General features: G+C 33.0%; 1 protein-coding gene across 1 annotated transcript; it reads right to left on the bottom strand.

Moving 5' to 3' along the window:
• Positions 1-2,165: 2,165 nt before the first annotated feature.
• Positions 2,166-2,833, bottom strand: LOC141693031 (uncharacterized). The gene is made up of 3 exons (XM_074498017.1): positions 2,739-2,833; positions 2,466-2,662; positions 2,166-2,344 (listed from the first exon to the last, which is right to left on the bottom strand). The coding sequence occupies exons 1-3, from the start codon at positions 2,831-2,833 to the stop codon at positions 2,166-2,168; spliced, it is 471 nt and encodes a 156-aa protein (XP_074354118.1).
• Positions 2,834-14,789: the final 11,956 nt, after the last annotated feature.

Here is a 14,789-nt window from a genome sequence, read left to right as displayed (position 1 = left end):
AACTAAACATAAATCATATTAGCCATGATATTATCAAATATATCCAACACGTGGCCGCGCTGACATTCTGGAATTTTTCTGACAAATCTTGTTTTGGCCATATCTTGAGTTCTGCTCGTCAGAATTAGGCGATTCAACTGCCCACGCGAAGCTAAAGAGATTCTCTACAACTTGAGAGTGTCCTAGGCTTCTAATTCTGATCTATTTTCAGCATTTTTTTTGAAAATATCCTTTCTTCATTTAATTGATGCCTGAAATGCAATAACGCAAAAACACATCAAAAATACCAACAACTTGAGTCCAAAACACCAACTTAAGCCTGTAATGAAGTTTTCCAAGTAGATATAAAATCCACTTATCAATGAAGTCCATAAACTCAGCTAATTCCTGTGTTGTTGAAACCTCTACAATGTTGTCTGTAGGAGCTTTGTTGATATCATTAATATTGAATTTCACAGCTACCCCCTAAATTGTGTAGTTCACCACCAATATACAGCTTGATTTTTATGGACAATGGTGTTGATAACCACAGAGTTCCATAATTCATTCAACATGTCCGGGTAAAGCACATAATTAGAAGTCAAGGCCCCTGAGAGATATGAATCAGCAATGAATCTCACAAAATACTTGATGTTGTCAGGGGCTTGGTTTGCATCAACAAATGCCAAATAGTTGGTTCTCTATTTTGGAATAAAACCTCTAATGTTGTTGGCAACAATTGGAAGTGTTTGAGTTTGAGTGGGTAAGTGTTTAGAGGAAGAAGGAGCTTGAAACGAGTGAGAGCGGTGAAAATTTGCATAAATTAGGTCAATTGCGATCTTGAAAGCTTAAAGAGGGGTTATGTCGAGATGTCTGGGTATTTATAGGCTAGAGATGTGACTTGTCGAGAAACGGTTGATATTTGCTTATCGAGAAGTCACGTAAATTAGAAAACTCATGTCGAGATGTCATTATCCTGACTCTTATCGAGAACTAGAAAGTGACTTATCGAGATGTAGAACAAATACCCAGTTTGTCCTAATTAGACTGAATTATTACAATTTATATTGATTAAATCAATCATAAAATTAGAATTGATTTTATATCAAAATTATTTTACTAAAATATTTTATTAAATTAAATTATTCCAATTTTGAGTTATTGATAAGTCTAAAATTTGTACTTGTAGAGAACTCTATATAAATATGTATATTGAGATTTCTGCAATGCTTGTTCTACGATATCTTGGGACTAACAATTGGTATCAGAGCTTGTTGATTGATATACAAATCAAGATCTGGAGAAAAAATAAGTTCTTGGAAGTTCTTGAGATTTTTTAATTTTTAAAAATTCTCAATCTTAAAATTTTTGAATCTTAAATAATTTTAATTCAGCCATGATGATGAACAACGAAAGAATTGGAAGTATCAAGGTCCCCCCTTTGGATCGAGAAAATTACAACCTATGTATGAAAAAGATGATGTTGTTTATTAAAGCTTCGAATCCATTATATGTTGGGATATTATTGAATGGTCCTTATGTTTCGATGGAAGTGATTGTTGAATCGAGTACCACTACCAGTGCTAGAATTCTTTCTACATCCACTTCCAGGGTTCCGTCAAAATATACAGATACTGACATAAACCTGATAAATCTAGACACAAGTCTTCAACTAATAATAGTGAAATCGACCAATACAAATATGAGTCATCAACTCCTAGAAGGTAATAGTGGAGTTCTCGAATGACTTCTCTATAAAACTTAATCTGTGACTTGTAGATTTCTTAACTTAGAATATTTTCCCCAAAACAGATTTATTCAACTCCAAACTTTTTCACATTGTCTCTGAGGCATGATCTTCATGATCTTCTTCCAGAGTTTATACTTAGGCTTGAGACTGTTTATAGAAAAATACTCCAGTCTAATCTATTTACAGTTTTACAAACTTAAGTGATATAATACAAAATACAAACTTAGATTATCCTACAACTTACTTAGGGCTGTCAATTTGACTTAGTCTTATTATAGTACAGGCCAGGGCCGGCCCTGAGAATTGAGGAGCCCTAGGCAAACTCAAATTATGGGGCTCTTATAAATTAATAAATCAAGTACAAAATATATATCGAGAGCTATAAATATACTAATAAAAGGAAAAACAAAACATTATGCAAACTAAACTTATTATATTACTTAAATATAACACGTCTTGCATTTTTTGATGTAAAAATATCAATCAAATTTACATAATCAAGTTTTTCAACCATATCCTTTTCTATTGATAACATAGCTAAGCCACTTAACCTTTCTTGAGACACAGTTGAACGGAGGTAGGATTTTATCAACTTCAACTTTGAAAAACTTCGTTCTGCATAAGCAACAATAATCGGTATCATTTGAAGAATCCTATAAGTAATCCAGGCATTTGGGTAGCTACCTTCCATCTCTTTGATATATGTCAACACGTTTATAGCACTCTTAATTTGTACCTTCTGGAAAATTTCGACACAACATACACAAGTCTTCATACAAATCATCACCATTAAGATCTGAATTCTCACCATAATTTGTAATGTTTGCAAGATTATCACAAAAGGTCCTCAACTTTTCAGGATCAATGGACTTTAACTTCTCAAAATTCCATAAAATTCCAAAATTTTCTTCAAGACTTTGTAATTGTTGAAACCTAATTAAAAAATATATATGTTAAAAATGTATGACTAATATATCTCATAATTTTAAATTAAATCATATATATGTACCTGGTACCAAATGATGAAATAGCTTGATCAATAATGTAGAGAAAATAATTATTCTTAAAATTCTCCTCAGCTGATTGCGTCACATCTTCACCCATGCTCTCATCAAATTATCTTTTTCTGTGAACCACACGCTTTTCCATAAATATCGGTTCAACTTCCATCTTATTGGCAATCTCAGTAGCTTCAACCATAGCTTCCTGAAATCCAGCTTCTCTATAATTTTGAAGAAATGAAAGGAGACCTTTTGATTCTCTGATAGCAATATTAATTTGCATGTCTTCACTTTGAAGAATTTTGCTAACATGATTAACGGTATATAACAATTGATACCAAATCACCATGCTTAACAAGAATTCAAAATTTTGAAGATTATAGGTTGCCAAAGTTTCAGCATCACTTCTTATTTTGGCATCTTCACTACTATTCACCAATTAGTTTAAAGCTTCTTTAATTTGCGGAGCTTGATATCTTATTACTTTAACACTCTCAACACGACTTTCCCAACGTGTTTCTGATAATGGCTTAACAGTTAGGCCTTGCACATGATCAGTAAAAACTTTCCATCTCTTTGTAGATGTTGAAAATAATGAGTATATTCGCTGCAACACCCCAAAAAAAGACAGCCTTGGAACAACAATGAGCCATATCAGATAGTATTAGATTTAAATAGTGACAAGCACAAGGAGTGTAAAAGGCTCTCGGATTTTTCTCGAGTAGTCTAGTTTGCACACCTTTATTCTTTCCCTTCATATTAGACTTGTTGTCATACCCATGCCCTCTAATATTATCAATATCAAGCCCATGAACATTTAACGCCTCTACGAGTTCATTATACAATCCAAGTCCTGATGTATCATATACCTTTAGAAAATCAATAAAAAATTCTTGAACTCTGATTGGACTTTCTGAGAAATTCACACATCTTAAGATAAGAGACATTTGTTCATCATTACTTGCATCCGGGGTACAATCTAATATAACTAAAAAATATTTTGCATCTTTAACTCTATCAATGATTAAACCTTTGACCTCCTGGGCCAGTAGTTGTATCATCTCGTTCTGAATTTTGTGGCTCAAATAATCATAATGTGTCTTACCTTGTAAAATACGACGAGTATGTTCTTGCATAATAGGATCAAACTCAGCAAGTAGTTCTATCATTTGTTAAAAAATTCATTACTATTTTCATATATTTTTTCACTATTACCCCGAAATGTCAAATTATTTCTCCCAAGTCTTTTCACAATAGCAAGAATTCTCTCTAACACTTGTTTCCAATGCTTCTTCTCTTGAGTGATTTTTTCTTGTACAGTTGAATCAATTGTGACACTCAACTTCAATCTTTTCTCCAATTCTACCCAACGTGCAATAGATTCAATGTGATGTGGATTTCACTCATGAATTCTAAGACGTTGTGAGATGTTATGCCAATCATTAGTGCCCTCTTCACCTACCGACCCACCAAATTATTTTGGGCAAATAATTTACAACAAAAGCAAAATATTTTATCTAAAGCAACTGAATATATTAACCACTTTCTATCCTGCTTTCCCCATTTGGAAAATCTCTAATGCAATGTATAGAAGAAAAACTCCTATCAGAAATATCCTTAGGAAAAATTAAATCTTTAACTCTTTTCGGACCCCTCTCAACTAAAAACTCTATCTTGTTATTTTCATTTCTACTCCAATATCCTGGATCATCAACATCAAAAGAAAAATTATCCCCAACACCCAATTTTTCATTCTCTTCCTTACTTCCACTATCATCCTCAATACCATTAGAATTTTGGTTCTCATTTTCATTTACATTTTCATTCTCATTTTTATTATTCAAAAATTGATTTTCAACTACAGTAGCATTATTCACATCACTATTAATACTATGCCCAATATCAATTTCATCAACAACCACATTCTTTACTGTATTTTTTGGAAAATACTTGTCCAGAGAGCCTACCTCAGTCTTTTGAAGAGCTTCTCTTCTCCTTTTCTCCTTTCTCTTCTCACCTCCACACTTGTATTTTCTTATCGGAGCCATTGATCTATTTTCCTGAGATTTGTGAATATGAAATGAGTCAAATACTCCAATATGAATACAATCTGTTGTTATAAACAAGAAATCCAAAGGAAAATTTACCTCTTTGCTTATTAATCCAGCCTTTAGTCGTAGATTCTTTGATTGAATGAATCTAATAGTATGCTCGCTAGGTTTTTCTCACTTGTCTCTTGCAAATCAGAGTATCAGGCCCTCTGTCTCTTTATTTTTAACTTTACCATATTAGCACTTGTTTAATAAAACAAAAATTATTAACTTACAAAATTAATTGGATGTTTAATTTGAAAGAAAAAATAAATGAATTAAAGGCATAAAACAGTAAAAGCATGAATATTAAATACTAAAATAAATTAAATATTAGTAAAAAAAATAAGTTTAATAATTGAAAATTATATATTAATTTTTCAAGTACTAAAAACTAAATTAAAAAAAAATCAAATAAATAAAAAATAATTATAAAATAATAAAAACATACTTATACATATACAAACCTATAAAATATTTGGGGTCCTTATATTTTGGAGACCTAGGCATAAGACTAGGCCCCCTATAGTTATAGTCAGGGTCACCCCTGATACAGCCATGACTTGCATACCATGTTATCATTTGACCGAGTAGTGGAAGAGAACTCGTGATTTTTGTGAGTGTGTACGTATGTGAGGGTTTGTGTAATGGACGGAACAGCTGTTGGTTGCAATGCATATTTAGAAAATATGAACATTCACGAACTCTTACTTATAATCATAAATAACTTTTTACTATATTTTTGGCCTTTAATTTGATTTGAAATATCCTATATCTCGACTTATATCTACAGATTAAAAAAATATGATAAACGTCTCATATTTATTTTATAAATAATTCAAATTTCGTAAAAAACTTAAACTATAAGTAAAAATGGTCATGAATATGAGTATTCATATACCCGCCAATATTAGTCTCATATTATTTATATTAAAATGATCTTGTCCGAATATAATTCATAATTTGTATTTGGTTCAAACCAAAATACAGATTATATTTTTAACCCTTTATATCCTTAAGTAAATAATCATTTTATATCTCTTAATATCTTAATAATAAAAGCCAAGACAAAATTAAATTGGATGAAAATTTTGAAATATTTGGAAATAAAGTAGTAGTCCATTTCTCTTGATAATTAGCTATAATGCAATTTTTAGGAAGAGGTGATTCTTAGTGCTTGTGATCAGGAATGTGAAGTTCACCATACCATATGCAGCAATTGTGAGTGTACCATGAGGCCAATTATCTTGCTTGTTTATGTAACATAGATGTAGAAATGTAAACTTGCTGGCGGAAACAGGATTTCACATACAAGCTGCTGTGTAGAATGAAGGCCAGTACATTCACCAGGCGAAAACCGACATGTGCCAAGCTTACTACACTAATTTACAAGCTGGTAGTCAATCTTACATGAAGCTTATTGCACTACTTAGTTTCTGATGCATGTACACTATACTACAAGAAAATAGGATAAAACCGACCATCAAAAATGGTAGATTAAGAGGCAACACAGTCGGTTAAAATAGTCATAACCGACCACAGGGCTTGGTCGGTTTTAGCCTGGTCGGTTATGACTTTTGGTCAGGTTTAACCCTCATAACCGACCAACGTAGTGGTCGGTTAAGTGCCTGTGCATTTTATTCAAATGTGGGGTCACTGTGTACACGTGGCAACACGTGTGCACACGTGTTGCCACGTCACTGAGTCATAACCGACCGTAGGTGGTCGGTTATGTCTATTTTTAAAAAGTTGACTGGAACTCATAACCGACCGTGGTCAAAGTGTGCACATCGGTCGATTTTATTTTAGAAGCTAACTTAAATGTCATAACCGATCGTCCTAAAACCGACCACCCTCTAGAGGAGACGGTCGGTTTTATGAAGAAGGTGGTCGGTTATATCCCTTGACGGTCGGTTTTCTGGGTTTTGTAATGGTCAAAAGTGGTCAGTTATGCCTATTGTCGGTCCGTTTTAAGGTCTGATTTTAAAAAAAATTATAGGTTTTTCTGCAGTCCCTGTATACCAAACGAAATCAATACACAAACCAATCACAAATCCAATCCAATCACAACCAAACAACCAAACCAAACAACAATGATAAACATTAAACTATACTACTCAAAATCATTCGCAAAAACTAGTAAATTTCACAATTAAACCATAGTAATTAAATCCAACGCAAACATTCACAAACTCTGATAACCGGAGGATTAAACCGTATCATTACATCATTATAAGCAATCCTAAATAACTGACAAAGTATCAAACCATCACAACGTATTATATTACATCCCATAACCATCAAATTACAATAGTCTTAAAACCGATCAATGTAAACTAATCCGACAAATCAACATCGGACGATCCAGCGCCATCATCGCTGTCATCATCAAAGTCCTCGTCATCGGAGGTCTCATCCTCGGACGTGTAATCCTTATTGACTTCCATAGCATGCCGATTGTTTTCCTAGATACACAAGTTTAATTAAACTAGTTAAAAAGAAGAAAAAAATTTACATGTGAATGAAAACAAATAAATAAACAAGAAGGTCAAAAATTATACCTCCGCAACACGAGCTTCCGTCTTTTGGACGATATCTTCAATCAAGGAGCCCACGATATGCACGATCTCGCCACCGATAAGGTTATCCCATTGCAACCTTTGGCTAGGATCGGAGGATAGATCCGAGGCCTCGAGAGTGGTACGTGCGAATGTAGCTATCTCCGCATCGGAAAGTTGGCGAGCAAACCGGTTTGGAATAGCACGGATCTCCGTAAGCACATTCCTCATGATGGCAAGATATACATTGTCGGGGATGGCTTCACGCTGTCTCGGAGCGGATGAGGATGAGCCGGCTTCATTCCGTGTGGAATCTCGGTACCGGGTAGCAAGTGTAGGCAAGAGATCGGTGGCCCGAGTATTGGGGAACCCCACCACATAATTCTTTTTCGGCCTTGTACCTTGGGGGACCTCCAAGGCTTCCATCCACCAATCCCACGGCTCATCCCGATCATCCGTTTGTGTAACCTCCACGGGCATGCGCTCGAGAATGGCGGCATATCGTTTCTACAAATTCATTTAAAACAATTAACGATGTAGTTAAAATCAAATAAAAATACATATAAAATCACATATAAAAATGAATTTAAAATCACATAAATACATATAAAATCACATGTTAACGATGCATTTAAAATCACATAAAAATTCATATAAAATCACATATAAAAATGCATTTAAAATCATATAAATATATATAAAATCACATATTAATGATGCATTTAAAATCACATAAAAATGCATATAAAATCACATAAAAATTCATTTAAAATCACATTAAAATACATATAAAATCATATATTAAAGATGCATTTAAAATCACATAAAATGGTCATAAAATCACATAAAAATGCATTTAAAATCACATGAAAATACATATAAATTCACTTATTAAAGATGCATTTAAAATCACATAAAATGGTCATAAAATCACATAAAAATGCATTTAAAATCACATGAAAATACATATAAATTCACTTATTAAAGATGCATTTAAAATCACATAAAATAGTCATAAAATCATATAAAAATACATATAAATTCACTTATTAAAGATGCATTTAAAATCACATAAAATGGTCATAAAATCACATAAAATGCATTTAAAATCACATGAAAATACATATAAATTCACTTATTAAAGATGCATTAAAAATCACATAAATGGTCATAAAATCACATAAAATGCATTTACCGCAATACGCATGGCGGCCGATGTAGTGTAGACAGGATTTTCCGGATCGGTTCCAAATTTCCTATGATATTTATCCCACACCTCGAGTTTCGTCGGCTTTTTCTTATTTTTGTTCGTCATTACCTTTCAAAATATTAAACAAACTTATATTAAATATGTATGTGTGTGAGATGGAATATAATAATATGGTGAACGTGTATGTATGTGTGTGTAATGGAATATATTAATATTACCGCCCGAACCTTATTGAATGACCTTGCACCGGCACTATGCAATCTTTCAACTTGTTATCGGTTGGCGGATCCAACCGATGACCGGTGCAAGTGTCCTTCGTTCTTCTCCCAATACTCCAAAAGGTCCTTCCAAAAAGGAACGGACAAATAAGGCGGCTTCAAAGACAACTTGTTCACGCCCTCCTCCCTTGATTTTCGCTCCACCCTCTTCTTAAACTCGTTCAAAGTCCTTTTTATCATCACTTTAATATGATCTTCCATAATTCTTCGGGCATTTGAACGGCTTTGCCCCTTAAGATGCCTATAATATTGCTAAAATTACAAAAAAAAAAGAAAACAAAGATAAATGCATCATAAAATAAAGAAATAAATGATAATTACAAAAAAAATTAAATTTTAACTTACTTGAAACTCCTCAACTCTTGCATTTAACCAACCCGGGTGACGTTCTTCGATATCGATATAAGTGTAACGCCCAAGAAGCCACTTCTCCCGAATCATAGCCAAAAGCGTTTTCTTAGCTGTATCATCTTCAATACTATATTTAAACAAAAGAAAACAATAAACATTAACAATTCACATAACAATATTGAACAATGAACCAAAAATATAAACATATAGGAATAATGCAATTTAAAAACTTTTTAACTTACTGTCCATCGGAGATAACAATGCGATATGGCTTCAATAGCGGTTTCTCTCCATATAAGCCACTCGAATGTGATCGAGGTCGCCTTCCTCGCCATTCTCGCTCCTCCGCATTTGTCATGTGCCGAGTTGGATCATTCGGGTCCGAATCCGAATCCGTCGACTCATCCCGCAAATGCACGCTAGCTTTGCCCTTACCCTTGGCCTTGGCCTTGCCCTTGCCCTTGCCCTTTGTAGTACTAGTGGCTTTGGCCTTGCCCTTGGCCTTGCCCTTGCCCTTTGTAGTACTAGTGGCTTTGGCCTTGCCCTTGGCCTCATTCCCTTTATCCTCCTCAACCTCCTTCCCCTTCCCTTTCCTCGCCATTTCCAAAACAACGAGGCTAATCATCATCAACGTCAACAACCAAGCAAAAATATCCTAAAATAAACAATAAGAATATATTAGCCAATTTGTATTTAAAATCATATTACATCAAAATGTATTTAAAATCACATACAAAATCACATATTAACTTATACATTTAAAATCACATAAAAAATGCATATAAAATCACATAAATCACATAAAAATGCATATTAAATCACATTACATATGATTAACTTCGAATCACAAAAATGCATATTAAACGTATCCATTTCGAGTAAGGAATGTGTTAACATCAAATTAAAGTTACAAACTAACATATATAGGCATATAAATGCATATATATACATCAAATTAAAGTTACAAACTAACATATAAGTGCAATTATCCATTTCGAGTACTTTTATGTGTTAACGAGAGCAAACCCCTAAAAATTAACCATAAAAATACATTTATACTTCTAAAAAGAGTAAACAAACCGACGAAACACCCAAAAATTATGACTTTAACCTATATTCAATAAATTGACATAACCGACGAATGTTTTACATGCAAAACTTTACATAAAAACTGAAAAATCAATGAAGTTTGATTTGAAGTGAAACACACCAATTTAAGTGAGAATAATACTTTAACAAACACAAAAAACATATAATTAACTTCGAATCATATATATAAACACAAAAAATACATACACATACACACATATATGAATCGAGTAAAAAAAGTGCTTAATCATAAGAAAATCTTACATCGAGAGTGAAACCGGAGGCAATGAGAGATGATTTGGGGCTCCTTCATGAATTAAACGCCATTGAATCGAAGCTTTTTAGTGAATTAAGTCGGTTTTGAGTGTAATAGAGAGATAGAGAGAATAGAGAGAATAGAGAGATAGAGAAAGAAAGAGAGAAAAGAAAAAATGAACCGTTTTTTTATTTATAACAAACTTAAAACCGACAGCCTGGTCGATTGGTTTTATCCTTGAACCCTGTGCAGCATGCAAAACGACGTCGTTTTGCTAAAGGCGGGGTTTTTACCTTTTCACCAAAAAAACCCGCATTTTTTAGGTGGTCAGTTATGACCCAAAGTGGTCGGTTTTGTACAGTTTATTTTTCAATTATGTTTTAATTTTGGGGTTTAGGGTTTGGGTTTAGGGTTAAAAACCCCAAAATTAAAAAAAAATCTTATAAAAACATGATTATTATTATTTAAATAGCCTAATTTTTGGTACATTTTACTCGTTTTTACCGCGTCGGTCCATCCGTACGGTTCGATTGTGTGCATTTCATAATTTTTAATTTTTATTAACTATTTCACTTTTTTAATCAAAATTGCTAATTTTCTTATAAAAACGTATTTGTGATCGTTCAAATATGCTATTTTTTGTACATTAACATATTTTGACATGAAGTTAACATCTGTACGGTTCGATCGTTAAAAATAAATTTTAAAATTATACTTATAATATCGAATGCTAAGTTCAACTTATTCAGTCTACAGAATGCCGACATACTTACTGAAATAATTATATTCCATATGATTTTGATTATAATATTTTAAATAGCCTAATTTTTGGTACATTTGTTTGTTTTCACCGCGTCAGTCCATCCATACAGTTCGATCATGTGTATTTGATATTTTTCATTTTTTTCATTTTTAATTATATTTGCTAATTTTCTTATAAAAACGTAATGGTACTCGTTAAAATGTGCTAATTTTTTGTGCATAAGCATATTTTGACATGAATTTAACATCAGTACGGTTCGATCGTTAAAAATACCTTTTAAAATTATACTTTTCAAATCGAATTCATTTTTTTTAATTTTTAATTAAATTTGTTAATTTACTTATAAAAACATAATGGTACTCATTCAAAAGTGCTAATTTTTTGTGTATAAGCATATTTTGACATGAAGTTAACATCCGTACGGTTCGATCGATTTTCTAGGAAATATTATGGTCAAATATTATGATTTTTTGGCCCTAACCGGACGTAAACGCATAAAAATTTAGCATTAAAACCAAAAATTCACAAACCCATTAAAAATTTACTATAACTTATAAATAAAGTATCCTAATCATTACAAAATTTACTAAAAATCATCTTTAAAATACAAATCACGTTATTCAAAATCGTCAAAACCATCATCATCTTCGTCATTATCATCATTCTCATTGTCACATTCACTTATTTCTTCTTCTCCTTCATTTTCATCTTCGTCATCCTTCAAATCATCTTCTTCGTCTTCTTCTTCTTCTTCACGCCAAATAAACGGTATTTGTCCATATTGTGCAAAATCGACAAAGAGCGAAAACGAGTTCGATGCATTAGATCTATCTTCCTAAAAAGCGTCATCTATATCATTTTGCGCAACGATAGATTCATCAATTGGACGACTTTTAGATTTGACCACAGTATATATTTTCGCTTTTGGATCCAATACACTAGGAGCATAATATACTTGTGAGGTTTGACTAGCTAAAATAAAAATCTCATTTGACTTCAATCTTGAAGTCATATCAATTGTAATCACACGATTCTTATCAATCCTCACACCATTACCAACACTATTAAACCATATACATTTGAACAAATATACATGATTGCATCTTTGATAAATAAGTCTTATAATTTCTTGTAGTTGACTATAATAATCAAGATTAATTCCGTACAAATTTCCTTTAACAGCAATACCAGAACCGGATGCAGATTTTGTTGAAAATTTATATCCATTAACTTGACAAGTCTCAAAAGTCATAACTTTTAATACCGGTCCTTCAAGTAAGTCCCTAAAACGAGGTACTTCCACCTCATCTTTATCAACCTAAAAACAATTCAAATTGATGAGACATTGTAATTATAAGAATTTTAAAAAAAACAAATCATGCAAATTAAAAATAGATAAATACCTTTTGTTTAAACCAAGTTTTAAATCGACTTTTGACAATACGATCTAAATCTTGAGGTGTTATTTCCGGGCGTTGTCGCATAACACGGTCTTGGTACTTCCTAAAATATAAACAAAAATTAACAGAAATCATGCATGTGTCATTAACAAAAATTATTACGCATATTTTTTAAAGTAAGATTTTGGTACCTTAGATAAGGTTGAACTTCAGGATAGTTTAAAAGAACATATTCTTCCGCTAACTCTCGTTCATTATCACTCATGTATCGAGTTCCTTCCTTTCCAAGAGATTGAATTGGATATTTGAACACTTCTAAATTCTCGGAATTTTGCACATCAAACAAAACCTCGTTACGACGTACCTTATTATGGATCGTGTTAGAGGTAAAATAAAAGGAACAAATATTATGAATCTCCTCCTCTATATATCGTTCGGCAATTTACCCTCCAACTCTTGCTTTATTATCGACTTTTTATTTTAATTTGCCCAATAAACGCTCAATCGGATACATCAAATGCCAATAAGCAGGTCCAGCAAGTCTAATTTCTTCGACTAAATGTACAACCAAGTGTTCCATCGAATCAAACATACTTTGAGGAAAAATCATTTCCAACAAACACAACGCTTTCATAACCGATTTTTCCATTATTTCCAAGTCAGTTTTTGTAACCACGGATGAGCATAAATCTTGGAAAAATTTAAAAATTGTCGTGATTGCATCGGCAATAGGCCCGGTAGGAGTTCATGAATTGCGAGATGCAATAATTTTTGAAGAAAAATGTGACAATCGTGCGTTTTGAATCCATAAAATGTACACTCCTCAACATTGCAACAACATGATATATTTGAGGAATAACTATCCGGAAGTTTTAGTGAACTAATCCATTCACACAAAAGTTTACGTTGTTTTCTAGTAAGGGAATAAGGTGCTTTAGGTGACTTTCCTTTCTCATCGATCCACAAATGTGTTAACACCCCAAAATGCTTGCAATCCGCTCTTGCTTTTTTATGAACTTTTGACTTTGCCGCATTTTTTTCCGTATGCATGATGTCAATTGAATATCATAAACTATGTGATGACCAATAAGGGAGTTCGTAAAAGATTGGGACATGAGTCCAATGATACTCTTACCCATATCCGATACTCCTTACCTTCGAATTAGTCTTTTTGGGTGGTGGAAAAACTAAACCATCAAGCAATTCCTTAATACCCTCACCAGACAAACGACCACGAAACAATCATCTTTCTTCGTTATCAAACAAATTACTTTTTTGACGGAGTGGATCATTTGATTCAAGGAATATTCGGTTCGTTCCATAGAAACTACATTTTTCATAATATTTTAATTGAAACCCTTGCACGCTTCCAAGACACACTTGACATCCCATCTTTCGTTTTCCCGACCACCCACTTATCATACTCATAGCGCGATAGTCACTAATTGTCTACATAATAGCCGCTCTCATTGTAAAATTTTATTTCAAAGATTGGTCGTACGTCTTCACCCCGGTATTCCACAATATCTTCAATTCATCGATGAGAGGCCTTAGACAAACGTTAATATCTTTTCCGATACTATTTGGACCCGGAACTATATCGGTCATGAACATATAAGGCTTTTTCATACACATCGATGGTGGAAGATTGTAGACAATTATCACCACGGGCCACATACTATATGTTTTTTTCCCGGTAGGGCCAAAAGGGTTGAAACCATCGGTCGCAAGACCGAACCTTATGTTACGAATCTCTTGAGCAAATGAAGGATACCGACAGTCAAAAATTTTCCACTCTTCTCCATCCGCGGGATGACTTATTTCTCCATCTTTCACATCTCTATTTTTGTACCATCTCATGTGATCGGATGTATGTGCCGACATATATAAGCGTTGTAATCAAGGGATCAAAGGAAAGTGTCTTAAGATTTTTTTTGCTATTTTTTTACCATCTTTCCTAGAAACATCCCGATAACGATCTTCACCACATATATCACACACAACTTTATCCTTGTCATCTCCATAAAATAACATACAATCATTCTCACATAAATCAATTTTTTC

The sequence above is a fragment of the Apium graveolens genome, chromosome 2 (assembly GCF_009905375.1).
Source record: "Apium graveolens cultivar Ventura chromosome 2, ASM990537v1, whole genome shotgun sequence".
Lineage (NCBI taxonomy): Eukaryota > Viridiplantae > Streptophyta > Magnoliopsida > Apiales > Apiaceae > Apium > Apium graveolens.
Note: the sequence above shows the minus strand (reverse complement) of the source record. Positions and strands in the feature narration are given on the sequence as shown.